The sequence below is a fragment of the Teleopsis dalmanni genome, chromosome 2 (assembly GCF_002237135.1).
Source record: "Teleopsis dalmanni isolate 2A chromosome 2, ASM223713v2, whole genome shotgun sequence".
Classification (NCBI taxonomy): Eukaryota; Metazoa; Arthropoda; class Insecta; order Diptera; family Diopsidae; genus Teleopsis; species Teleopsis dalmanni.
In genome coordinates this window covers 189,963,795-189,991,589 of record NC_051847.1, presented here as the reverse complement: position 1 = coordinate 189,991,589, position 27,795 = coordinate 189,963,795, and the positions used below count along the sequence as shown (strand labels likewise).

General features: G+C 28.1%; 3 protein-coding genes across 9 annotated transcripts; all 3 read left to right on the top strand.

The window, feature by feature from the left end:
- The first annotated feature begins 276 nt into the window (after positions 1-276).
- On the top strand, positions 277-8,864 carry LOC119682257. The gene is made up of 15 exons (XM_038095643.1): positions 277-356; positions 521-1,099; positions 1,169-1,301; positions 1,497-1,580; positions 1,640-1,723; positions 1,817-1,900; positions 1,967-2,050; positions 2,110-2,288; positions 2,341-2,486; positions 3,093-3,603; positions 6,940-7,159; positions 7,223-7,622; positions 7,679-7,781; positions 7,832-8,373; positions 8,690-8,864. Exons 2-15 carry the CDS (start codon positions 615-617, stop codon positions 8,785-8,787), a joined length of 3,153 nt encoding a protein of 1,050 aa, XP_037951571.1. The 5' UTR covers positions 277-356; positions 521-614; the 3' UTR covers positions 8,788-8,864.
- Positions 8,865-10,195: 1,331 nt separating this feature from the next.
- Positions 10,196-18,188, top strand: LOC119682231 (zinc finger protein 615-like). 6 transcript variants are annotated; one of them, XM_038095603.1, is made up of 34 exons: positions 10,199-10,381; positions 10,475-11,154; positions 11,224-11,356; positions 11,467-11,550; positions 11,610-11,693; positions 11,764-11,847; positions 11,914-11,997; positions 12,059-12,142; positions 12,201-12,284; positions 12,342-12,425; positions 12,484-12,567; positions 12,627-12,710; positions 12,771-12,854; positions 12,914-12,997; positions 13,059-13,142; positions 13,200-13,283; positions 13,344-13,427; positions 13,488-13,571; positions 13,634-13,717; positions 13,775-13,953; positions 14,006-14,151; positions 14,749-15,361; positions 15,445-15,565; positions 15,625-15,708; positions 15,770-15,853; positions 15,912-15,995; positions 16,057-16,140; positions 16,198-16,281; positions 16,347-16,430; positions 16,487-16,570; positions 16,629-16,819; positions 16,884-17,029; positions 17,427-17,596; positions 17,651-18,188. In XM_038095603.1, the coding sequence occupies exons 2-34, from the start codon at positions 10,673-10,675 to the stop codon at positions 17,843-17,845; spliced, it is 4,308 nt and encodes a 1,435-aa protein (XP_037951531.1). In that variant the 5' UTR covers positions 10,199-10,381; positions 10,475-10,672; the 3' UTR covers positions 17,846-18,188. The 6 variants fall into 6 exon arrangements, with proteins under 6 accessions (XP_037951536.1, XP_037951534.1, XP_037951531.1 ...); XM_038095604.1 differs by having other exon boundaries at positions 16,884-16,918; positions 17,427-18,188; XM_038095602.1 differs by having other exon boundaries at positions 10,201-10,381; positions 17,427-18,188.
- Positions 18,189-19,710: 1,522 nt separating this feature from the next.
- Positions 19,711-26,611, top strand: LOC119682236 (zinc finger protein 845-like). Of its 2 annotated transcripts, XR_005252569.1 has the most exons (23): positions 19,711-20,292; positions 20,348-20,468; positions 20,533-20,616; positions 20,679-20,762; positions 20,818-20,901; positions 20,967-21,050; positions 21,107-21,190; positions 21,247-21,330; positions 21,394-21,584; positions 21,650-21,795; positions 22,394-22,829; positions 22,911-23,031; positions 23,088-23,171; positions 23,233-23,316; positions 23,376-23,459; positions 23,517-23,600; positions 23,658-23,741; positions 23,799-23,882; positions 23,936-24,019; positions 24,075-24,265; positions 24,316-24,461; positions 25,900-26,355; positions 26,435-26,611. XR_005252569.1 is itself a non-coding variant. In XM_038095615.1 (22 exons), exons 1-22 carry the CDS (start codon positions 19,952-19,954, stop codon positions 26,244-26,246), a joined length of 3,132 nt encoding a protein of 1,043 aa, XP_037951543.1. In that variant the 5' UTR covers positions 19,711-19,951; the 3' UTR covers positions 26,247-26,611. The 2 variants fall into 2 exon arrangements, 1 of the variants encoding a protein (XP_037951543.1); XM_038095615.1 differs by having other exon boundaries at positions 25,900-26,611.
- Positions 26,612-27,795: the final 1,184 nt, after the last annotated feature.

Sequence of the window (27,795 nt, the reverse complement as noted above, 5' to 3'; positions counted from 1 at the left end):
AAATTGGTACTTTTTTTTTTTTTTCGTTTGGTACTCATTTTCAAAAACTGGTACATTTTTGACGACCCAACTTTATTGTGGATATTTCCAATTAATTTTTTTTATAAATGCAACTTTGCACTATTTTATATTTTATTCATTTATAACACTATAAAAAACACAGAACGAAAAAACAAAAAGGTCCAAAAAAATTTTGGACCTTTTTTTACAGAAATGGTACCTTTTTAAACCAATTTTGGTACAGAAAAAAATTTTCAAGTGGCAACCGTGGTGTGAATATGAGATTATGCTCTTTCTTGCTTATCGTACAGTATAATTTGCAACTCTGGCTCTGGGGTGGTAGACCCATTTAAAAGGTATGTTTTAATAACATTCTTCGTTTGACATATTTTAAATAAACATTAGAAGTACTGAGTAAAATATTAAAATTTGTTTTTGATATTATTGGTGATATATGTCAATATATTTGTAAAGTTTAATATTTCATTGATATAGCAAAAATTCATTAATTTTGTAACAGTGTAAACTGATTTCAACTTGTATATAACCTACTTAAAAACAACAAATCTATATCATTCGTGATCAATTTTACAAAATGAAATGTTAAAAGTATAATGATGGAGTCCAAAGATACTCAATATAAAGTTCTGAGAGATTGTATGGCAAATAATGAAGCATCAATCGAAGATAATATTATTGTGGAACAATTTATAGAAGATGAAGTACTTGAAACAAGCACAAAGCAACTTTTATTACAAAATGATATACTACTCTACTCTGTTATTGAAATGGAAAATGAAACTATAAAAAACGAATCAGAAGCTATTGTTTCTGAGACTGAGGCTACTGGTGTGCTTGTAGGAGACCATACTTCTCATAAAAATAGCGTTATTGCACAACAATTTATACAAAATGAAATATATGATATCTTAACGCTAGAAAATAAGAGCATAAAAATGGAACCGAAAAATACTGTAGTTAATAGAATTATAGATGATCAATCATCATTTGAAAGTGCTGGTTCTGTAAAGGTGATAATAAAGGATAAAGAAACTGAAGCAACCATGGAGCAATTATTAGAAAATAAATCGGTATTAAAGTAAGTGTATACATTATTTATATAATAAATAAATTAATATGTTAATTATATCTTATGGAAATTCTACAGAAATGATAAAAGTATACATAAACCAAAGAGTCATAATGCTTGTGATATTTGTGAGGAAAAATTTTCGTCCTCCAGTTTATTGACAGCTCATCGCAGATCTCATACTGCAGAGAAACCTTATACATGCACTGAAGTAATACATCATAGTTATAATAATTTAAAAATAAATATATAATTTTCAAAAAGTATTTAAAGCTAAAAAAATAAGAATTAATATTATGTACTAATAATATAGTTATAAGTATATCATATTTATTATTTAATTAATAATATAGTTATAAGTATATCATATTTATTATTTATAATTAATAATATACATCTTTTGTAGTGTTATAAAAACTTTACTGCTAAGCAGTCACTATGTAATCATATGAAACAACATACTGGTGAAAAGCCGTACTCATGCACTGAAGTAAATATTGAAAATAATTTTATTTAATATTATAAATAAAATGTTTATATTTGTTATAGTGTGAACAACGTTTCGCCCGTCAGTATACACTCAATGTTCACATGAGGCGACATTTTGGTCAAAAACCCTACAAATGCAGTGAAGTAAATTTTACTTTTACTTAAATATTTCTTATGTATCATTAACTATAAGTATATATCTATACATCTATATATATATACATCTCATTTTCGCAGTGTGATAAAAATTTTGCTGTTAAACAAGAACTCAATCTCCATATGAGGCGACATACTGGTGAAAAACCGTTCACATGTACCGAAGTAAATATTTGAACTATTTTTATTTAAAATTATGTATGTACAATAAGTGTAAACTATTTTTTGTAGTGTGATAAAAATTTTGCTGTTAAACATGAACTCGATGTTCATATGAGACGACATACTGGACAAAAACCCTATAAATGCACTGAAGTAAATATATTAATTATTTTTATTTACGATTATGTATTAAAGCCACATAATTTTTATAGTGTAAACGACATTTCGCTCGTAAATATACACTCGATATTCATATGAAACGGCATACTGGTAAAAAACAACACGTTTGCAATAAATGTGGGAAACAATTTCTACAACGTGTTGATCTTCTTAAGCATAGTAAAACCCATGAATGTGATAAACATGACGTAGAATCCAAAACCAGTAAGGAGTAAGTAAATTTTTTCAGATAGAATAAATTTTATAATAATTTCAATTTGCAGCATTCAACAATATACTAGAATTCATTCATCTGAAAGCAAACGGGAACATAAAGCCCAGGGGCATAAGTTCAAATGTAAAGAATGCAAATCGATGTTTGGAACCGAGGCAGAACTTAAGAATCATTATGACATTGAACATCATATAGGTAAGATCTAGTTAAAAATATAACGTTGAAAAAGTCAATGTAAGAAGTTTTTTATTCTGTTTTGCAAAACTGGATTGCTATTCTTAGTTTAAATTCCTTAATCCTTACATGGTAATTAATTTGTATTGTTTCATTACAAGGTTACAAATTTACTTGTTTTAAATAAAAGATTTTTGTCTATTAATGACTATTAAAATTTCGACAATATATTAATAGCTTTATAATATATTCATCTACACAAAAATGCAATCTATATATATGTTATATACAGTATATAATATATATATAAGCCATCCTGGATGGCTTGTTTTAAATAAAAGATTTTTGTCTATCAATAACTATTAAGATTTCGATAATATATTAATAGCTTTATAATATATTCATCTACACAAAAATGTAATTTATATATATGTTATATACAGTATCATATTTGTATAGGCATACGTGCCATGCCGATATTGTGTTTTGTTCAATAATATATTTTTACATATTGTTTTAAAACCAAAAACGTGCTTGCAAATTGGTTAAGTAATTTGAACCCATAACATTTTTCTTTTTATTAATCAATATAGAATTAAGTAGTAAATAGTTTTCAAATATTTTCAGATTCAAATAAAGATTTGAAATCTCACATATTGGAAACATCTAAAGAGCATGTGGAAATTTATCACAAAACTAACATTACTCAAGAACTAGAAAATAATCGTTTCGAATGGTCACTTTCAAAGATTTACAGAATAGATGATTTCAACGATAATGCAATTGAAAATGTTACTGCAACTGATAACAATGTTTTGCTGAGAGTAAAAACTGAACATACATCGATGAAGGATGAACAAGAATTTATAAAAAATGAAGTAACTGAATTAAACGCAGATATATTATTACCAAACGAAATCCACAATTCGCAAAAAAGTGACACCTTCGAGGATGATATTGGTAAACAACATTTTATAAAAGAAGAAGTATGTGAAACTGTTACAGAAAATTTATCATTTGAAAACGAATTATACACAATTATAACGGTAGAAAACGAGACTATTAAAATGGAACCAGAAACTACCCTTTCTGAGGCATCAACTAATGTTATTATGAATGATCGAACTCTCGAATGGAGGTAAATTGATTAAGATACTATTGTCCGTATTATTCCAAGGGACCAACTCCAAAAAATATGTGTTTAACACATTAATTAATATCTTTGCAAATATTTTGAATTGTGCAATTTAAATATTTTGCATTTTTTAATTGTGCTTATTATTATAATAATCAATAGTTTTTGTCTAATTTTAAAATCGAACTGTGTTCAATTACACAATTACATTAACCGCGCTTATAATTCCGATTTTGCAGCAATGAACATTTTGTATTCATAACCCCCATAGTAAAGACTCGCTAATACATTAAATATTAAATAAATTTTTGCCATTATATCGATGAGTAAAGGGAAATTATTGAACTAATTTAAATAACTGAGTAAAGAATAAGTAAATAATTGATCGTCATTACATATATATTATTAACCTTATATACAGTGGCTCCATCGCATAATCGGACAAGAATTTGTTTGTTATAAATGTGCTCTAAATTTTAAAAAAATATGCTAAAAATATTAGGTGTACTGATGAATGCCGTATAAACCTTATAAACGTATTAATTTATCTGCTTAGTAAATGAAGTGTCAAATTTTCTATGAAAAATAATTTACACAAACTTGATAAATTTATACGAAAATTTTACCGAATACAGAGTTATCAATACAGAGTTATATTTCAACTCAAGCAAGTCATTTACAAAAATATCTTTGTACATACTTTTAGTTTGGACTTTTCGCTCAATTTAGATATATTATTTTATAATTTATTGGTTGCAACACAGCTGATCAATAAAGTTTGCGATACTGAGTATTGCATTTTGTGCTGTCATAATTATTGCTAATATATAAATAAATTGATAAATTTACCCAAATATTTTACTAAGTACGTTCATATAACCTTGTACGTAAACGCATTCAATTATACATTTGATAAATTTATTTTTTTCTTTAATTTACACTTAACATACTTATCTACCTCCAAATTTGAAGTACAAAACAAAGCTTACGCAATCTTTTGCACTCACCGCAGCAATGCGACGAGCATAGGGCTGCAGACGATTTGAAACTAATATTACTACGTTTCGCGTACTTCTGGCTCTGTTGAGTACCATAGTTCAGATAAAACCTCCTTTAGCTGTACTATTGTATTAAATTTTTTTGATATATTCTCCTAATTCCTTCCAAACCATGGTACCATGAGTACCATAGTTCAGATAAAGCCTCGTTTAGCTGTACTATTGTATTACATTTTTTTTGATACATTTTCCTAAATAATTTGGTCCAAAGGTGCTCTGTGAATGTTATTCTCTGAGTTTGGGGCAGTTACGAATCAACCAAAACTGACGTATGCATGGGATCGTTGTCCTAATAAAAGGCAAAATTTTCTGCTAAACCAAATTTCTTTGCATTTTGCTTTATATTCTGTTTCGGAATGTGGAGGTAGCCAAATTTGTCAATTTTATTATCAGTTATACAACCCCAATACATAACAAAGCCTCCTCCATGTTTTACAGTGGCTTTTGTATTGTGATGATTATGTTATTTACGTTATACAAACATCTTACCAGCAGATCCAGGTAGATTAAATTTACTTATCGTCAATGAATAAAACCTTAAAAAAATGAAAATTATCAATGGAAATGTATTTAAGATTATTTACTATCAATTTACCTGATTCTAAAAACTTTTCGTTTTTAGTAAATACTACTTGCCGTATTTTATCGTTTATTTTTATTTTTAATACTCATAAACGGCTTCTTTCTGGCAATTCTCCTGTCATAATCGAATTTATGTGCTGTATTGCTAATAGTATTTAAGCACACATCTCTGCCAGAACGGGTTTTTAATGAAAATTTAGGATGTTTTGCGGTTTGGATCATTTACTCTTTTGCTTTGATCTGCTCTGCTCTTACTGGCCAACATAAACTAATCACGGAACCTCTTGATAATGTCTTGGACAGTAGATTTACTTATTCCAACTATATTAGTAATTTTTCTAATGATTTTACTTTCAAAATTAAATTTATTTATTGATTACCTAATATTGGTGCCATTATTACTGTATTGCGAATGTTCAACATAACTGAAGTTAAAGCCGTTGAAATTGGATTATAGTTCCCGACGGTATCATTGGGATACATGACAACCGAACGATATCTCCTTTAATCTTTCTGTTCAAAATGGCTGCTTTAATAACATTTACGGTGATCTGTTTGATGATTAAATGTGTGCTGTTGTATAATCTAGATGAATTTAAATTACGAAGCAAATTTATCCAATATTCAAACGAAGATTGTGTGATAGAGTTCGTAGTATATCTGGTAAATTTCAAAACTCAGTTGAAATTCTCCTGTTTCGTTTATTATGGCTAACGCCGATATATAAATTGTATAAAATGTTGTCAATATAATTACGAATAGTTGACAAATTTGATTCGGCATGGACGCCGAATCAAATATTTATATTTGTTTCATATCCAGTCAAAATTCCATAATTCGAACTTCTATAACTCGAATTTTCTATAATTCGAACCAAAAACAGTGCACCAAGGTTTTAGAGAGCAAATTACATACAATTCTGCTTCAATAACTCGAACTTCTATATCTCGAACAAAAATTTTGTTCGATGCCGATGGGAATATGGGAAAGTGCATTCTATAAGTCGAATTTTTGTTTTAAGTATAAATTCATTTTACTGTTAGGGGCAATCCCATTTTCCAAACCAAATGTTTAATTTTCTCTTTGTAATGTTGCTTCTATATGCAAATGCCAGTCTCTGGTAGCGTGGTTTAAGGTAAATAAAATAACTTCCAGTGTTTCTCTTAACGATTATATTGAGCTTGACAATGAAATTTGTACATCAAGCTTTCCTTCAGATGACGATATTATTGAGCACTATAGCTCTAAATGACTGGATCCAATTCTAAGCGCAACGGAAAGTAATGATAAGGATTCGGTGGATGTAATTGCTTATCAGCCTTCCTAGAATGAAGTAGAAGACTCTTTCAAAATTCTGAATTTATATTTGCAAACGAAGGATACTACAACTGATAGTGATAAGAGTATGAATAAAATGGAATCTCTTTTTTCTGAAAATAAGAAAAAAATCAAAGTCCCAAACCATAATTTCTTATAATTTTACTTCACTATAAATTCTGAGCTTTATTTGATTGCAAATAAATAAATACATATTTTAAAATGTAATTCTAGTTTCTTTTAAAAATAAAAATAAAATATAAAAAATTCTCTAACTCGAAGTCTTCATAAGTCGAACCTTTTCTTTGCAAAATTGGACTTCGAGTTATGGAAGTTTGGCTGTAATTTTAAAAATCGCACATTCTTTTTTTATTGAATATAGCGGTTCAAAAATGAGTCATGAGAACTTTAAATTAATTGCTGAAAATATTATTGCCTTATTCTGCAACGAATCTGCAAAGCGAAATCAAATACTTAAATCTAAATTGAAATATGTCCGTATGAAGCGCCGAAGAATTATTGCTAAAATAATTAAGGTAATGGTGGCAAATAAAAATGCATACCGGATATTCACTGGAAAACAAAGAAGTTTATGGATGAAAGTGAGACTGTAAAATATTGTATATGAAAATGTTAATATAACCACCAAAATAATATTTTTGTAGGAAAGAAACGGCAAGTTTTGGGAACATGATGTTCTCAATAATAGTCCAAATTTTTTCAAGGAAAGTTTTCATATGAATCGCCAATGCTTCAATATTTTATGCAACGAAATAAGAGGTATTGAACGAAATACCACCAGTTTTAGACAATGCATATCACTGGCGAAGCGAGTCGCCATTGCGCTTTATGCCTTGTGTACCTCAAGAGAATATAGCACTATCGGAAAGCTGTTTGGAGTTTCGAAGGCAAGCGTTTGTGTAATTCTAAAAGAGTTTTGCTCGGAAGTGTGGAGAGTTATGGCTCCACAGTATCTAAGCGCTGACTTCCTTACAGAGGAAAAACTTGAGAAGTGCGTGAAGGGTTTTAAGAAAATAGGTTTTCCTCAGTGCTTTGGAGCCATAGGTTTGCATAACAACTTAATATCCTTCCTTTAAATATTCACAATTAATTTCTGAAAGGCGGATGTCACATTGAAATAAAGCCTACAAAAAAAGATGCTTTGGACTACTTCAATTACAAGGGGTGGTACTCAATGGTACTTTTGGCGCTAGTTGATTGCAGGTAAAATATAAATAGATAGGTATATATATTTTTTTTAACGTTTTTTTCAGGCACCAATTTATGTACATCAATGTTGGAGCACCTGGACGTTGCAACGACTCAAGTGTTTTTGAAAAATCATCTTTAAAAAAATTTTTAGAAAGCCCACTACTTAAAAATAAATCTGAATATATTAGTGGCAAAAGGGTTCCGGTTGTGTGCGTTGCAGATTCTGCGTTCAGGTTTTCAACTTCAATTATGAAACCTTACCCAGTTTCCACTACAAATGAACAATACAAAAATAAATTCAATTACCAACTATTAAGAGCAAGGCGGGTTGTGGAAAAAGCGTTTGATCATTTAAAAGCCAGATTCAGTCGAGTAGGGAAAGGTTTAGATAACAACGTCAACAACGCAGCGTTAATAATAAAATGTTGTTGTGTGCTGCATAACTTCCTTAACGAGCATAATGATTTCATTAATACCAAGTGGCAATATGTTCAAAAGGAATATGAGAGCAAAAACTACAGATTACAACCACAGCATAAAGACTTTTACAATGACAATAATCCCCAAGCGGAAGAATTTAGAAGAGCTATAGCTGATTGTTTTGGTACTTTTTACTTTCTAATATTTATATTATTTGTATGAATTACCAATACTTACAAAAACTATATTATAAATTAGTTAATACATACACAATATTTTAATTATTTACATGCATTCATTTCACTTACAACTAAACTACAAAACATCTCTTTTTTCTATTTCTGAAATAAGACGTTTCATGACATCAATCTTTTCTTTTTCTAAAACCATTGCTCTTTCTCCTTGTTCGAGCAATTGCTTTTCCAGTTCATTTGATTGGTGCAGTTCTTCTATTAAGTCTTTTAACATATCAGTATATATTTTTTTTCTTTTCGTTACAGGTTCCTCAGACGAGTTCGTTGGCGATGATGGAAGGATCTCCTCGTACTCAGGCGTGGAAATCGATCCACTAGCGACATCGGTTAGACACGGCGAATGAAGCTCCTCATTTCGATTCAACATTAATGTATGAACTATAAACATAACGAAGAAAATTAAAAAATTATTCACTGTATTGCAACATACAATTCAGTTTCTCTTATATTTTATAATATATATTAAAAATATTTGTAAATATTATTGAAATATATACTTTACATATATGTTTATTATATGTTTATTGAAACATATACTTTAATTTACACAAGATATTGTAAATCAAACTAGGTAGTTAATATAAATATATTTTCACATCATACCAGCACTCTCTTGAACATTTTTTTCAATGTTGAATCGTTTTCGTCCGCCAAGTATTTCATTGATGTCATTAAAATGCCTCCAGTTTGATGGCACTCCGCCTGATGACTCTATTTTCTTTTTCTCATCTCTAAATTATAATATATATAAAATATGTAATTCATTTATTTAATTCAAATTCAAACTTACTTATATTTGTTGGTAAGATTTTTAATTTTGTGCCTCACCTCCTCCCTACTAAAATGGAAATTGTGTTGGCACATTAAATCCGCTATTTCGGCATATATATGCGAGTTTCTCTTTAATCCTTGGAGTTTCGAAATATTACTCCGCCACAACTCCAATAGGACGCATTCCTCCTCCACCGTCCACGGTGAATGGCGCCTATTTTTTGTATCACTCCTGTCAATATTTAAATAAATATTATATATATAAAGAAAACTCTATAAAAAAAATGAATTAATCAAGTATTATTTCATATAAAACACACGGCCCAATCTCATATGTGAATTTATTAATTTACAATACTTACTCCATCACTACTATTTCCTTCGTAAGTAATGCCGAAAATCAAACAAAATGTCATTTCGACATTTTCGTACCAAAAACTTATCGATAGTGAATCAATTCAGCGCTGTATTCTAGAAAAGGTATTAAATGAAGCGAACTTTCACTGAAAGTCGAACTTTGTTGTGCCTATTTTTGTAAGACAAAGTAAATTTGGTAATTGGTTTTAAGCACAAAGTCGACTTAATCAACAAAGTTCATGATGTGAAAATGGTAGTACATCACGAAAACAGCGCCCCATATCGGATCTGAAAGTATCATGTATATCAAGGAGGAACTAACCATACCCATTCACTAAATTTTAAAGAAATCGGTTGGGCCGTTTCAAATATTAGCACAGACAAACATAGTGATACGAAATTTAATTATTTAAAATCTTTTACAATATTAGATAATAAGAAAATTGTTAACAAACTTTGTTGTAAGATTTATTATCACAAAATTCAAAATAAATCTATTCCGTGTATTCTGCTTATCGTACAACATAAATTGCAACTCTGGCTTTGGGGTGGTAGACCCATTTAAAAGGTATGTTTTAATAACATTCTTCATTTGACATATTTTAAACAAACATTAAAAGGACTGCATAAAAGATTAAAATTTGTTTTTGATATTATTGGTGATATGTGCCAATATATTCGTAAAGTTTAATATTACATTGGCATAACAAAAATCCTTTGATTTTGTAACAGTGTAAACTGATTTCAACTTGTATTTAACCTACTTAAAAACAACAAACCTATATCATTCGTGATCAATTTTACAAAAATGTATGGGTAATTAAAGAGTCATTATTTTTATGAAATCAATTTTGACCTGAAAATTTATAAACTAAATTAATTTTTTTTTATTCATATTTACAGATTTACAAAATGGTCTTATTTTAAAGAATGATTTGACGCTTTTAATCTCTTATACTCTTTACACTAGCATCAGTTTGTCGATAGATGTTGGTATTGAATAACAATGCAGATGCATAAAGTAGTTGAAGCAATTATTGAAAAATGACTAACAAATGAAATGTTAATAATCATTGGTGGTTAAGAAAATAAAACTATAACATGGAGTCCAAAGATACTCAATATAAAGTTCTGAGAGATTTTATGGCAAATAATAAAACATCAATTGAAAATAACATTATTGTAGAACAATTTATAGAAGATGAAGTACTTGAAACAAGCACAAAGCAACTGTTATTACAAAATGATATACTATTCTACTCTGTTATTGAAATGGAAAATGAAACTATAAAAAACGAATCAGAAGCTATTGTTTCTGAGACTGAGGCTACTGGTGTGCTTGTAGGAGACCGTACTTCTCATAAAAATAGCGTTATTGCACAACAATTTATACAAAATGAAATATCTGATATCTTAACGCTAGAAAATAAGAGCATAAAAATGGAACCGAAAAATACTGTAGTTAATAGAATTATAGATGATCAATCATCATTTGAAAGTGCTGGTTCTGTAAAGGTGATAATAAAGGATAAAGAAACTGAAGCAACCATGGAGCAATTATTAGAAAATAAATCGGTATTAAAGTAAGTGTATACATTATTTATATAATAAATAAATTAATATGTTAATTATATCTTATGGAAATCCTACAGAAATGATAAAAGTACACATAAACCAGACAGTCATAATGCTTGTGATATTTGTGAGGAAAAATTTTCGTCCTCCAGTTTATTGACAGCTCATCGCAAATCTCATACTGCAGAGAAACCTTATACATGCACTGAAGTAATACATTATAGTTATAATAATTTAAAAATAAATATAATTATACTTATTCATTAAGTATTTAAAGCTAAAGAAATAAGAATTCAATTAATAATATACATCTTTTGTAGTGCTATAAAAACTTTACTGCTAAGCAGTCACTATGTGATCATATGAAACAACATACTGGTGAAAAGCCGTACTCTTGCACTGAAGTAAATATTGAAAATAGTTTTATTTAAGATTATAAATAATTTATTTATATTTTTTATAGTGTAAACAACGTTTCGCCCGTCAGTATACACTCAATCTTCATATGAGGCGACATTTTGGTCAAAAACCCTACAAATGCAGTGAAGTAAATTTTACTTTTACTTAAATATTTCTTATGTATCATTAACTATAATAAGTACATATCATTTTCGCAGTGTGATAAAAATTTTGCTGTTAAACAAGAACTCGATCTTCATATGAGGCGACATACTGGTGAAAAACCCTTCGCATGTACCGAAGTAAATATTAGAACTTTTTTTATTTAAAATTATGTATGTACAATAAGTGTAAACAATTTTTTGTAGTGTGATAAAAATTTTGTTGTTAAGCATGCACTCAACATTCATATGAGACTTCATACTGGACTAAAACCCTACAAATGCTTGGAAGTAAATTTTAAAATTATATTTCTTTATTGTCGAATATAATTGATATATATATTCATTATAGTGTGATCAAAACTTTGCTGTTAAGCAAAAACTCGATATTCATATGAAGCGACATACTGATGAGAAACTCTTCACATGTACTGAAGTATATATTTCACAGATTTCAATACAAGAATTTGTATAATTAATATATCTTTTAATAGTGTGATAAAAGTTTTGCTGATAAGTATGCACTGAATCGTCATATGAGACAACATACTTCTAAAACTCCATACATTTGCACTGAAGTATTTACTACAATTATTTTCATTAAAATATTACTATATTAAGTATGTAATTTCTAGTGTAATCAAAATTTTACTGCCAAGCAGTCACTTAATTATCATATGTTGCGTCATACTGGGGAAAAACTACACAAGTGCACTGAAGTAAATCAATGCAAATATTTTCATTTAAAGCCAATTATAATAAAACTCTATTTTTTAGTGTAATAAAAGTTTTATTGCGAAGAGAACCCTCAAGCAGCATATGAAACAACATACTGGTGAAAAGCCTTACTCATGTACCGAAGTAAATATTACAATAATTTCCATAAAAGATTATTCGTTAAAAGTATTAATTATTTATAGTGTAAACGAAGTTTCGCTCATAAATATACACAAATTCTTCACATGAGACGACATACTGGTCAAAAACCGTACTCATGTACTGAAGTGAGTTATACAATTACTTCCTTAAGTTTTATTTATAGTAAGAACATATACTTTTAATAGTGTGATAAAAATTTTGCTGTCAAACAAGAACTCGATCATCATATGCGACGACATACTGGTGAAAAACCCTTCAAATGCGTTGAAGTATAGATTTAATTTGTTTAAGATTATATATATATAAAATATATATATTTTTTTTTTAGTGTAATAAAAGTTTTTCTGTTAAGCATGCACTCAATCGTCATATAAAGCAACATACTGGTGAAAAACCATATAAATGTATTGAAGTAAGTTTTACAGTAATTTTTATTAAATATTAAAAATAATTAGTACATGCATTTTTTATAGTGTGATCAAAATTTTGCTGTTAAACAAGAGCTCGATCTTCATATGAGGCGACATACTGGGGAAAAACCCTTTACATGTACTGAAGTAAATATTTTAACTATTTTTATTTAAGATTTTGCATAAAAACCATATAATTTCTAGTGTGAACAGAGTTTCGCTCGCAATTACACACTCAAACTTCATATGAGGCTACATACTGGTGAAAAACCCTACAAATGCACCCAAGTAAATTATGCAATTTTTTCACATTTGATCATATGTAACAATTCCATATATTTTTCGCAGTGTGATAAAAATTTCAGTATTAAGAGTTCACTCAATGTTCATATGCGGCGACACACTGGACAAAAACCCCACAAATGCACTGAAGTAAGTATTACAATTTGCTTCATGCATCATTAACTATACAACTACATATCATTTTCGCAGTGTGATAAAAAATTTACTGTTAAACAAGAACTTGATCTTCATATGAGGCGACATACAGGTGAAAAACCCTTTACATGCACTGAAGTATAAATTTCACATATCTTTATTTAACGGTATATATAATAAGTAAACACATTTTTTTGTAGTGTGATAAAAGTTTTGCTGTTAAACAAGAACTCGATCTTCATATGGTGCGACATACGGGTATAAAACTGTACGCATGTACTGAAGTAAATATTTCATCAGTTTAATTTTATATTATTTGCTCAATATTTATTTGTTTAAAGTGTAATAAAAGTTTTGCTGTTAAGCGTGCACTCAAGCGTCATATGAAAGGACATATTAGTAAAAAGCAACACATTTGCAATAAATGTGGGAAACAATTTCTACGACCTAGTGATCTCCGTAAGCATAGCAAAACTCATTTACATGATAAACATGAAGTAGAATCCAAAATCAGTAAGGAGTAAGTAAATTTTTTCAGATAGAATAAATTTTATAATAATTTCAATTTGCAGTCTTCAACAATATACTAGAATTGATTCATCTGAAAGCAAACGGGAACATAAAGCCCAGGGGCATAAGTTCAAATGTAAAGAATGCAAATCGATGTTTGCAACCGAGGCAGAACTTAGGAATCATTATGACATTGAAAATCATATAGGTAAGATCTAGTTAAAAAATATAACGTTGAAGAAGTCAATGTAAGAAGTTTTTTATTCTGTTTTGTAAAACTGGATTTCTATTTTTAGTTTAAATTCCTTAATCCTTACATGGTGATTAATTTGTATTGTTTTATTACAAGGTTACAAATTTCGACAGATAACAAAAAATTATACCAGGATGGCTTGTTTTAAATAAAAGATTTTTGTCTATCAATAACTATTAAAATTTCGATAATATATTAATAGCTTTATAATATATTCATCTACACAAAAATGCAATCTATATATATGTTATATACAGTATAAAAGATTTTTGTCTATCAATAACTATTAAGATTTCGATAATATATTAATAGCTTTATAATATATTCATCTACACAAAAATGTAATCTATATATATGTTATATACAGTATCATATTTGTATAGGCATTACGTGCCATGCCGATATTGTGTGTTGTTCTATAATATATTTTTACATATTGTTTTAAAACCAAAAACGTGCTTGCAAATTGGTTAAGTAATTTGAACCCATAACATTTTTCTTTTTATTAATCAATATAGAATTAAGTAGTAAATAGTTTTCAAATATTTTCAGATTCAAATAAAGATTTGAAATCTCACATATTGAAAACATCTAAAGAGCATGTGGAAATTTATCACAAAACTAACATTGCTCAAGAACTAGAAAATAATCGTTTCAAATGGTCACTTTCAAAGATTTACAGAATAGATGATTTCAACGATAATGCAATTGAAAATGTTACTGCAACTGATAACAATGTTTTGCTGAGAGTAAAAACTGAAGAACATACATCGATGGAAGATAGTAATATTGAACAAGAATTTATAAAAAATGAAGTAACCGATGAAGTAAACGCAGATATATTATTACCAAACGAAATCCACAATTCGCAAAAAAGTGACACCTTCGAGGATGATATTGGTAAACAACATTTTATAAAAGAAGAAGTATGTGAAACTGTTACAGAAAATTTATCATTTGAAAACGAACTGTACACAGTTATAACGGTAGAAAACGAGACTATTAAAACGGAACCAGAAACTACCCTTTCTGAGGCATCAACTGATGTTATTATGAACAATCGAGCATCGTTCGAAGTTAACGTTCCTATGCAAAACTCTGTAAAACAGAATGAAAATGAATCAGCTACAAAGCAATCATTGCAAGAAAATGAATCAAAATCGAAGTAAGTTTATAAATTAATTATAAAAAAAATATATAACATAATAAATATTTAATTTTTTTTAACTTCTGTATCATTCCTAAAAGTATGCATCTAAAGGAACACAATTTTGCTTGGGACTTTTGTAAAAAGGAATTTGCAAATTTGAGCTTTTTGAACAAACATCGTCGTTCTCACTCTGGTGAAAAACCATACACATGTACTGAAGTAAATATTTAAATTATTTATATTTAACATTATATTTAACAAATATATATTGTTTATAGTGTGGTAATAGTTTTGCTGGGAAGAAGTCACTCAAGCGTCATATGAGTCAACATACTGGTGAAAAGCCATATGCCTGCTCCGAAGTAAATATTGCAATCATTTTAATTTTCATTAATTTGACAAATATTGTATATATTTTTATAGTGTAATAAAAGGTTTGCTATCAAGGAGTCACTCAATCTTCATGTGAAACGACATACTGGTGAAAAACCTTACAAATGCACCGAAGTAAATATTACAATTATTTTAAATTAATATTCAACATAACTTTATACATTTTTTGTAGTGTGATCAATGCTTTACTATTAAAGAATCGCTCAAGCGTCATATGAGACGACATACTGGTGAAAAACCATACACCTGTACTGAAGTAAATATTGCAATCAGTTTTATTAAAACTTAATTTGATAAATATTGTGTATTTTTTATAGTGTAATGAAAGTTTTGCTATTAAGGTGTCACTTAATTTTCATATGATGCGACATACTGGCGAAAAACCCTACAAATGCTCTGAAGTAAATGTTGCTTTTATTTTCTCTTGATTAGTTTCTTATTTGTTTTATTTTTAATAGTGTAATCAAAGTTTTACTGTTAAGGAGTCACTAAAGCGTCATATGAAGCGCCATAGTAGTGCTAAACCCTACACATGCACTGAAGTAAATATTGCAATTACTTTGTTATAAGATTAAGTGTAATAAGTATGTATGTATATATTTTGCAGTGTAACAAAGGGTTTGCTGCCAAAGGGGAACTCAAACTCCATATGAAACGACATACTGGGAAAAGGCCATACACATGTACCGAAGTAAATATTATTATATTCTCGTTTAACAATATTTAATAAGTATTAGTTTTTTATAGTGTGATCATAGTTTTGCTGTAAAGCAAGCACTTAAACGTCATATGATTCGACATACTGGTGAAAAAGCGTACACATGCACTGAAGTAAATTTTGTTATTTTTTTTTGTTTGTAATATAAAAAATAAGTAATTGTTTTTATAGTGCAATCAAAGTTTTACTGTTAAGGAGTCACTTAATCTTCATATGAAACGACATACTGGTGAAAAACCACACGCTTGCACTGAATGTGGAAAAAGTTTTCTACGAGCTATTGAGTTACTTTACCATAGTAAAACTCATGTACGTCCATTTGGTTGTAACCAGTGTGAACTAAAATTCAAAACTTTTAAGCAGTAAATAATAACATAATTTATGTCAGAAATATCGTACTTATTATTTAGTGACTTAATTTTACAGATTAGAGCAGCATACTAAAATTCATTTGTTAAAGCGTAAGCATGAAAATGAAGCCCAAGAGCTTAAATTCCAATGCAAAGAATGCAATGTAATATATAAGACACAACATGAATTTAAAACCCATTATGAGTCCGGACTTCATATAGGTGAGATATTAATAATGTACATATATTAAAATTCACTTTTGTAACAACAAAATAATAATAAAATGTACATACTTATTGTTTATTACGGCCGGAATGATGTTTTCAAGATAAAGTTTAAAGAGAAAATTACCAATAATTTATATTAAGAATTTGGCATAGAATTAGAAGATAATTATAACATAAATGCATTGCTGGTGTCTGTACTACTCTAATGAAGATAAAAATTAGACTTATTTAATATCCAATACAGAATCAAAGACTTTTACATCAAGTACCTTGTTGTGTCTTAGTTATAATATTGTTGTCAAACCTTTGTTATAAATAAATACATTTTAAATAAATAAATACATTATAAATAAATAAATACATTAATAATAAATAAATAAATATATTTCAGTTATGTACAACAATAGCAGCCTTAAACATGGGGAAGAAGGAAGACAAACAGACTGCATAGTATGTTATAAAAAGTTTGATTCAGTGAAAGCTTTGAACTCTCACATACTTGACATACATAAAGAGCATACGGAAATTCAATACAATGCTAACAGTGCCCAAGCGTTAGAGGTAATTGGTTCCAAATCGTTATTAAGAAAACTTAACAAAATTAATGATTCAAAGGAGAAATCAATTGAAAATGTTGTTACTTCAGTTGGTAATAAGAGCATGTTACGAATAAAATCTCAACAACAAACATTTACTAAAACAACCACGGAAAAATTATTATTAGATAATGAAGTGTACACTAAATTACAAAATGAAAATGTAAAGATGGAGCCTAAAACTGGTGATGATCCAATATCTTTCCAAGATTAAATTATTGTTGAACAATTTAGAAAAAATGATGTACCTGAATTAAGCACACAGCAATTATTACAAAACGAAAAGTTTTTTACACTAATCTAAAAGCGAATCTAAAAATGAAACCGCATTCTACTACTGTTAATAAAACTCTGCTTCATGCCATTACAGATGATTACATTTCAAAAAAAATGAAGTACTTGAAATATTCACATATAAATTATTATTCAAAAATGGAATTTAGAATGATATTACCATAGAAAAGAGAAAAATAAAAATGGAACCAAAAACAGCTATTTCTTACGACTTTTCAAAAGTCCGAATCAGAGAAATAAATGTATAACTTTTTTTTACATAATATAGTTTCAGCATTTTCTACAAATTTATATATTTATTTAGAAATATTTTTTTAGTGCTTTCAGTATAAAACGATATGCTCATATAATGTTAGCATAAATTTACAAGACATAAAAAACATGTAGTTCATTATGGTGTAATAAAAAAATGAACCTTTATATTATATATTACTTTAATTTATAACTTTTTTATGTAGTTATTAAAACAATAGTTTTTATTGCACACTTAAAAAAATTTTTTCCAATTATATTGTTTATAAACATTCGTTATGTACTGTAAAAAGTACGCCATAACACGATAGCGTGCTGTTGTTTTTTTTTATTCTGTGAACTTAAATACAAGTTTATTTAATATATTCCCATATTATCTATTCGTTAATAGTAAAACTAAAACCACTAGTTCAATATCCAAAATTTTATTTCAATCTATTAATTCATTCTTAGTTAGAAATCATTTGAAGTATCGGTACATTTTTTTTGTAAAGTTCGTAAATATAGAATAAAATTCAATACATTGTCAAAAAAATAAATTCTCTTTAGCAATATCTCTTCGCTATGCCCAATGTGATTAAAGTCTTCGTTCATTCAAAAGTATTCTTGAGTTTTGTTATTTGCTTTTAATTTGAAATAATAACAAAAGTTGTATATATCTTCAGGAATTGTGCTTAAAAATATTTATTAAAAAATTATTTTAGTGATTTTAAATCGTTTACCGGCTTTTCACTTGGAGTCATTAAATCTTTGACTGAAGATTTTTAGAGCATTATTAACCGTTATCCAAACATTTAAAAAATTATTGACAACATAAGTCAGCAGGAAATCAGCATTAGGCATCGTGAAATTAAAACTATTTCAAAATTTTATAATTTTTATTCATGTTTATAAAAATCAGTTCAAAAAAATTAAACTAAAGTTTATAGCGGCATAATTGTGAAAACTATATTTAGTGAAGAGTAACAGCTGTCGTTTATACTAAATGTAATTTAGTGCAGTCTTAAATTAAAAAATTACGAATTACGAAAAGTTTTCATTTAGACTAAATGGTATTTGTTTTCCAACTTTTAAAAAGAAAAGCGTTTATGATGCAAAACATATATAATATGATGCAAAAAACATTTAAGGATCAATAGATCTGTTCCACGGGTTACTCGTAATAACTTTGAGTAACACTGTGTATACACAAGTGCGCTCCACCAGTAAATTTTCGATTAATTCAGAGCATCTGAGAGAACATAACATCCCTGTCGAAATTTGAATTTGCTACTCGTACATTTTTTTTCAAGTAAAATATGTGGTGATGTGTGAATCTGCTATTTTGGTTTAAATTTAAATATTTGTATTGTTTATTTGCGCGGCACTGTTGTTCACAGCAGATTTTACACTAGGCTGTTCCATGAAAATCTGTTTAAAGAGCAAAATTTGGCACTTTATTTGTTGTTACGCTCTGTTTGTACTTGGCGTGTTTTATTTGGGTTTTACTACGAGTAACATCGTGGAACAGATCTAATATAAATATTTATATAAAAAAAAACTTAATACCTTTCAAGTAAACATGCAACATTAATTGCAACTCTGGTGTTGTTGCCTTTTTTGACACATTTTAAATCCAAATAATTTTTATGTAGAAAAGTTGTAATAATAATAATAATACGTTACCAGTAAAATAAAAATAGCTTACGTTATAAGAAACTGGTGTTAGTGAAGAACTATGTATGATAGTTAACGTATATAAGCAACCAGAGGGAAATTATTCTTAGAAAACTGAATGTGCGATTCTATGAAAGATGAAAATATAACGATGGTGTCGAAAACTACTGTTCTCAAAAGTTTGGGTGATGCCATTATAAACGATCAGATATTTGTCAAAGATAGCACACAAGAAAATGTAACACAATATATAAAAGATGAAATACCTGAAACAACTACAGCGAAGTTTTTAATAGAAAACACTTTTATTACGATAGAAAATTATACCATAAAAAGAGAGCCAGAAACTGTTGTTACTCAAACATTAGGCAATGGGTCTATACCTGATTCATCACGAATTGAAAGTGACGGTGTAGTACAAATCACAATAAAAGATAAAGTAATTGAGCCAGTTTTAAAGTTAGTATATAAATTTATTATAATATTCAAATGATTTATTTTGAAATTTCTGCAGAAAGCATAAAGTGGAAAGATGTCTTGCTTGTGACATTTGTGGAAAAAAATTTTTGTCATTGGGTCCTTTAAAAGTTCATCTCCGCTCTCATACTGGGGAAAAACCCTACACTTGTACGGAAGTAACTATTGCAATTATTTTCATATAAAAGATATTTGCATCTAATAGGTTTTTCTATATTATAGTGTAATCAGAATTTCTTCGTTAAGAGCTCACTTACACTTCATATGAGGCGACATACCGGAGAGAAACCCTACACATGCAAGGAAGTAAATATGCCATTTATTTTTATAAAAAAATATACATATATCAATATTTGCAATTTTTGTAGTGTGATCAGAGTTTTTCTATTAAGAGCTCACTAAAACGTCATATGATCAGGCATACTGGTGAAAAACTCTACGCATGCACTGAAGTATATATTGTAATTTTTTTGATATTAATATTTATATAACACTTAATTTTTATAGTGTGATCAAAGCTTCTCTATTAAAAATTCACTTAATCTTCACATGAGGCGACATACTGGTGAAAAACCTTATAAATGCACTGAAGTATATATTTAAATTTAAATTATTCTCATTTTAAAGAAAATATGATAAATATACAATTTTAATAGTGTGAACAATGCTTTACTCGTAAAGAAGGACTCGATATTCATATGAAGCGACATACTGGTGAAAAACCCTACAAATGCACCGAAGTATATATATATTAAATATTTTTATTAAGACTAAATTTAAGTGTTCTTTTTTATAGTGCAATAAAAGTTTTGCCGTCAAGCAGGCACTCAAACACCATTCAAGACAACATACAGGTGAAAAGCCCTATAAATGTGATGAAGTAAGTATTGTAAGTATATTTTCTATAAAAGTTAAATAAAATTTTTGAATTAATAGTGTGATAAAACTTTTGCTGTTAAGCAAGGACTAAATCTTCATATGCAGCAACATACTGGAGGAAAACATTTTACATGCACCGAAGTAAATATTTTAATTACTTTTTAAAATTATGTATATATATATTAAGTTTATATACTTTTGAAGTGCAAACAACATTTTGCGCGTAAGCATGCACTCAATCTTCATATGAAACGGCATACTGGTGAAAAGCCACACGTTTGCAATGAATGTGGAAAATGTTTTCTACGCGCTATTGAGTTACGTTACCATAGTAAAACTCATATACGTCCATTTGGCTGCGATCAATGTGAGGAAAAATTCAAAACCTTCAAACAGTAAATATCAGTTTCATTTGCATCATATCATGATTTGTATCTATTCTAATTTTTTGATTATATAGATTAGAGCAGCATATCAAAATTCATTCTGCAATACGCAAACGTAAATATAGAGTTCAAAAACAAAAATTCAAATGCAAAGAATGCAATGCGATGTATGAGACAAAGGAAGGACTTAAAAATCATTATGAAATCGGAGTTCATATAGGTAAGATATTTTTAACATATATAATATTTTTGTATATTGAAGTTTAAATGTAAGAAATTAGTAATTCTTAATTTTAAAACTAATATATTAGCTTTTTTTGCTTACTAATATCTATGATAGAAATGATGTACTTCGGGTTATAAATTTCCAATGAAAATTACCAAAAATTTATAGAATCTTTATTTTAAAATACATTTTGCATAAGATCATAACAAATCTATTGTACTAATTTACGGTTACGGTCTAAATTCTAACTATTAAATCGATAAGTACAAAAACAAACTATAGTATTTTGAAATTGAATATTTTTATTAACAGATTAATTATTTTATACACATAAAAACTCTTTGATTGCGTTTATTTTATTGTATACATTATTGTCACCATACAGGCTTTGAACAACGTAATTTTATTTGATTCCATATTTTTACTTATTGTTTTTAAAAGTAAGGAATAATGTTGCATAGTCTTCCACCCACAACTTATTTCTCATTACTGACCATTATGTACGTAAATACGTTTTAAATATTAATTCGTAAAGCATAAAGCATAAGAAATATTTTTCAATGTCTAGTACACATTTTTATATATATTTCAGATAAATATACTAGCAGAAACCTTAAAGGAGTTATTAATCAATGTTCAATAAATAAAGTATTTGAAGCAACCGCGGAGAAATTATTATTGGAAAATGAAGTATTTATTAAATTAGAAAATGAAAGTATAAAGATGGGGACGACAGCTAATGATGATCAGTCATTCGAAAATGAAGTTATTGTGAAAAAATTTAAAAAAGATAAAGTACGCAAAATAAGCACAGAGCAATTGTTATCAGAAAACGAAGCTGTTATAACTCTAGAAAATAAGACCATGAAAACGGAACCAGACGCTACTGTTATTGAGGCTTTACCTAGTACAATTATAGACGATCAAATTTCTTTCGAAGATGTCGTTGCTATAAAAGAATTAATAGAAGAGGAACGTATGGAAACAACCACAAAGGAATTATCACAATATAATGAATTGGATTCGTAGTATGTTTATAAATTAATTATAATTTTTATAGAAAATACAATAAATGTTTATATTTGTTTAATTTTTTAATATGCTTAAAGTATGCATTTGGAGGAGCGTTATTTTGCTTGTGACTTTTGTGAAAAGAAATTACCCAAATTGAGTGTACTGAAAAAGCATCGTCGTTCTCATACCGGCGAAAAGCCATATAACTGCCTTGAAGTGAACATTTTATATATTATTTAAAATTAAATATAATAAGTGTATATTATTTGTAGTGCAATAAATGTTTTTCTGTTAAGGAGTCACTTAATCGTCATATGAGGCAACACACTGGTAAAAAACCTTTCACATGTACTAAAGTAAATATTTAAATTATTTTTTTTTTTGAGAATAAAAATATTGAATCAATAATTTTGATAGTGCAAACAATGTTTTACTCGTAAGGAAGGCCTCGAGATTCATATGAGACGGCATACTGGAGAAAAACCATATTCATGCACTGAGGTAAATAACGCTAGTATTTTTATTTGATATTAAATATAAAAAGTATATTTATTTTTTAGTGTACTAATAGTTTTGCTGTTAAGCAGGCACTTAAACGTCATATGAGGCAACATACTGGTGAAAAGCCCTATAAATGTACCGAAGTAAATATCGCAATTTTTTCCTTAAATATTTAATATAACAAATATATTCATTGACAGTGTTATCAGAGTTTTCCTCTTAAGGAGACACTTAATCTTCACATAAAGCGACATACTGGTGAAAAACCTTTCAAATGCACTGAAGTATATTTAGTAATTATTTTCAATAGAGTTTAAAATAATAACCTTATTCATTTACAGTGTAATCAAAGTTTTTCTGTTAAGGAGACACTCCATCGTCATTTAAAACGACATACAGGGGAAAAATCCCACATATGTACAGAAGTAAATCTTGCATTTAGTTTTATTTAATATTTTATATAAATCGTATATTTCGTATAGTGTAATAAAAGATTTGCTGTTAAGAAGGAACTTAATTTACATTTAAGGCGACATACTGGCGAGAAACCATACAAGTGTACTAAAGTGAGTATTGCAATTAGTTGCAATTATTTTATTAATTATTAAATAATTTGTAGTGTAATCAAAGTTTCACGGCTAAGCGTTCACTCTACAATCACATGGCGCGGCACACTGGTGAAAAACCTTTCACATGCACTGAAGTATGTGTTTCGAAAATTCTATTTAAAATTCAATAAAGTATGTGTTTTTTTATAGTGTAATAAAAGTTTTTCTATAAAAAGTTCACTTAATCTCCACATGAAGCGGCATACTGGTGAAAAACAACATGTTTGCAATGAATGTGGGAAACAATTTCTACGCGCTTTTGAATTACGTTATCATAGTAAAATTCATATTTGTCTATTTACCTGTGATCAGTGTGAAACAAAATTCAAAACTAATAAGGAGTAAATAATTCTATTTATAAAGAATAAATAATAATAGCTTAAATTTACAGACTTGAAGAACATGTCAGAATACATTCATCTCAAAACAGACGAGAAAATGAATGTCAGGAACATAAATTCAAGTGCAAAGAATGCAATGCGACCTATGCGACAAAGGAAGAACTTAAAAATCATTATGGAATAAGAGTTCATATGGGTAAGAGATTTTTAACATATATAATAGAGAGTCAAATCCCTCTATAGCGAACCTCCTTATAGCGAATTTCTCTCTATAAAGAAGTTTTTTCAAGTACGCAAACAAATTTTTGCATACAAAAAAAACACCTCTCTATAACGAATTTATTCAAATGCAAGTTAAAAACTGAACACGTTTTTATTTATAAGAAACTTCTTTGCATGGGTATGTTATTCAGTTTATAATTGGGCTCATATTTGTCGCGAATTGTATGGTGAAGGGGGCGAAAGAACATCATATGCACATGCTGGAAGTAAAAATTTTAAATGGGAGTGATGACCAAAACATGTTTTTGTGCTCTCGCTTTTAATACCAGAGGTATCGAATTTTTAGAGAGGTTTAAAAATTTTTGAGTCTATTAACTTGTTGGAAGAGTTTCTTAACAAGGAATCAGTAAAAATAAATAAATAATATATAATAATAAATTAAATAGTAATTAATAAAAACAATTTTTTTAAATACAAACGAATTTACCATAGTAAATGTTTTTGATGTTATGTATGTTTATATGAATAAACATGAAATACATATACAGTCAAACTTCCAAAACTCGAACTTCTATAACTCGAACAAAAATTTTGTTCCGTGCCGATAGGAATATGGGAAAGTGCATTCTATAAGTCGAATTTTTGTTTTAAGTATACATTAATGCATTTGTCTGTTAAGGGAAGTCCCTTTTTCCAAACCAAATGTTTAATTTGTTTTCTTGTTGATTCTTTGTGCAAATTTCAGTCGCTGGTAGCGAGGTTTAAAGTAAATAATATAACTTTCAATGCTTCTCTTAATGATTATATTGAACTTGATAATGAAATTTATAGATCAACCTTTCGTGCCTCAGAACACAAGTAGCCAAGACTGCACACACTTTCAAGGCTCATATTACAGATTTTTTTGTCATTTTTTATTTTTTATAAGTGACACTAATCACTTTATAAACTTACTTAAAGTAAATAAATATAAACATGTAATAGTTTATATTTATATGGGGCGCTTACAAAGTACAAATAAACTCGGGAAGAAAATTATAATAATAATTTTAGAAGTGTTTATTTTGAAACCACATTTCGTATTAGAGCACGACAAATGAATTTTCTGTTATTAGAATCTGACATTCAATATTAAATTTAACTATAAAATCGATCATTTAAAAAAAAACATTTGGAAATCAAATATTTTTATTAATTGAATAATTCTTTTATCCACATCAAAACTTATCATTGAACATTGTTTTTGAAAGTATAAATTGGTAAAAACATTTGTATCCAAAACATATTTCTTATTACTAACTTATTACTTACTTATTACTAAATAATGTAGTAAATAATTTTTATATATTTGTATGTAATATAGCAAAAGAAGTTATTTAAAATCAAGTATTAATTTTTTATATTAATTTTAGATAAATATCCTAACAGCAGCCTTAAAGAAGCAATCACGGAGAAAATATTACCAGAAAATGAAGTGTGCAATTCATTAGAAAATAAAAGTTTAAAGGCGGAGCGTTTAATCGAAGATGAAGTTGTTGGAGAACAATTTATAAAAAATGAATTACCTGAAAGAAGTACAGAGGAATTGTTATTAGAAAACGAAGTATATACTATTATAATGTTAGGAAATGAGAGTATAAGAATGAGACCTGACCACATTCCGTTTAAAGATGACGTTACTATACAACAACTTATAAAAGAAGAAGCAATTGAAACAAGTACAAACCAATTATTATTAGAAAATGAAGAGAACTCTTGACATGAAAAAATCAATCTGAAAATCGAACCAAATTTTACTATTCGTGAACCTCCGCTTGATGGTATCACTGATGATCAATAATTTATAGAAACTGAATTATTTGAAACAAGTATAGAGCAATTGTTATTAGAAAATGAAATTTACCGATGTGACAATAGAAAATGAAAATGTAATTGTTGTTATTATAGATGCTGTCAATGAATCTGAATTTAAATGATAAGAACAAACTCAAATATATCTGCATGTTTTATCTAATGTTTTGGAAACTAATTTCAAATTTTTACTTATTTAAATTTTAGCTTGAAAGATGTTTTTTGGGTTATATTAAGCAAGGACAAAACTACTTATATTAAATGTGTACTGGTGTAGTCCTATGTGTATATTTATTTTAGTAAACAAAATATTCTTTATTTTTATACATTTTTGAAAATTTGATGAAAAAATAAATTGTAAATAATTTGTTGATTCGTTGACATGATTTAAATAAATTTTTAAAAATTAAATATTACATATTACTTTTATCAATAGACTAAAATTTTATTTAAAGACAAAAGAATTAACTCCTTGTAAATTTAAAAATATGACAATGTACTGTACAAAAATAACATACTGCCGGGAAAGGAGTAGTGAAATTGAGTATTTTTTGCGTTGACCTAATTGTGTTTACGTTAGCGTATCTAATTCCTTTCTTATAAATTGATAAGTTTGTTATTTTAGATTATGCGTTAGCAGTTAGATTTATAATTTAAATGAAAACATGCAAAAGCTATCAACACAAAATAACAAGAAAATACATAAAAACCTAAAAAAAAAAAAACAAAAGTTGTGAGTTGTGTAAGTTCCTATAAAATCATAAAATAGTAACACTTAGCAGGTTATCAAAATTTGCGTATAATCCACATTGCGTCTCACAAGTAGATGGACCGGATTCAGACCAATTTGTATCAGTCGCATATTAGGTAAAAACTAAAGAGCCCTTGCCAATTGTTATTGCCGGAATCATCTGTATCAGACTGATGGCCACATCGTTGCATACTTTAAGCGATTGTAAACAAATCGCTTAAAAACAAATATTGCTTAAAAACTCAACAACAATATTTTTTATGCGACATGTTTCTTACCATGAGCAAATATTGCTCTTTGTCAGCAGTTCTTAAATTATTTAATAGTTGCAGTCAGTGCACAAACTTTTTTTACATATTGTGAATGTGAGAGTGTAGAACTACAGAAAATAATTTGTTTTATACACAATTTTAAAAAAATATAAAAGGAAATAGTCCGCATGAGAGCTTCAAAAATTTAAACTAATCAAGTAAGCATATCCTTTATTTTGTGAAACTATAACTATGTTGATGTCTCGGTAAAGCTCATAGATCATAGGACCATAGTTTTTCTGAAGGATTTTTATCTAGTTCTTGCTGCTCCTGATGCCGTCTCGTCACTGTTGATTACTGTTCAAATTTCGGCACAACACAGCACGAAAGATAGAATAATACTCTTGTAGTGCATGATTTTTATTTGACGATAAATGGCTTTGTTTCTCAATTGC

Coding starts and splice junctions, on each gene's coding strand:
- LOC119682257 (XM_038095643.1), top strand. CDS start 615: ATGATGGAGTCCAAAGATACTCAATATAAAGTTCTGAGAGATTGTATG. Junction 1,100..1,168: donor GAAAATAAATCGGTATTAAA/GTAAGTGTATAC, acceptor GAAATTCTACAG/AAATGATAAAAGTATACATA. Junction 1,724..1,816: donor AACCCTACAAATGCAGTGAA/GTAAATTTTACT, acceptor TCATTTTCGCAG/TGTGATAAAAATTTTGCTGT.
- LOC119682231 (XM_038095602.1), top strand. CDS start 10,673: ATGGAGTCCAAAGATACTCAATATAAAGTTCTGAGAGATTTTATGGCA. Junction 11,998..12,058: donor AACCCTACAAATGCTTGGAA/GTAAATTTTAAA, acceptor TATTCATTATAG/TGTGATCAAAACTTTGCTGT. Junction 16,820..16,883: donor AAATTCAAAACTTTTAAGCA/GTAAATAATAAC, acceptor TTAATTTTACAG/ATTAGAGCAGCATACTAAAA.
- LOC119682236 (XM_038095615.1), top strand. CDS start 19,952: ATGTGCGATTCTATGAAAGATGAAAATATAACGATGGTGTCGAAAACT. Junction 21,796..22,393: donor TGAAATCGGAGTTCATATAG/GTAAGATATTTT, acceptor TATATATTTCAG/ATAAATATACTAGCAGAAAC. Junction 24,266..24,315: donor AAATTCAAAACTAATAAGGA/GTAAATAATTCT, acceptor TTAAATTTACAG/ACTTGAAGAACATGTCAGAA.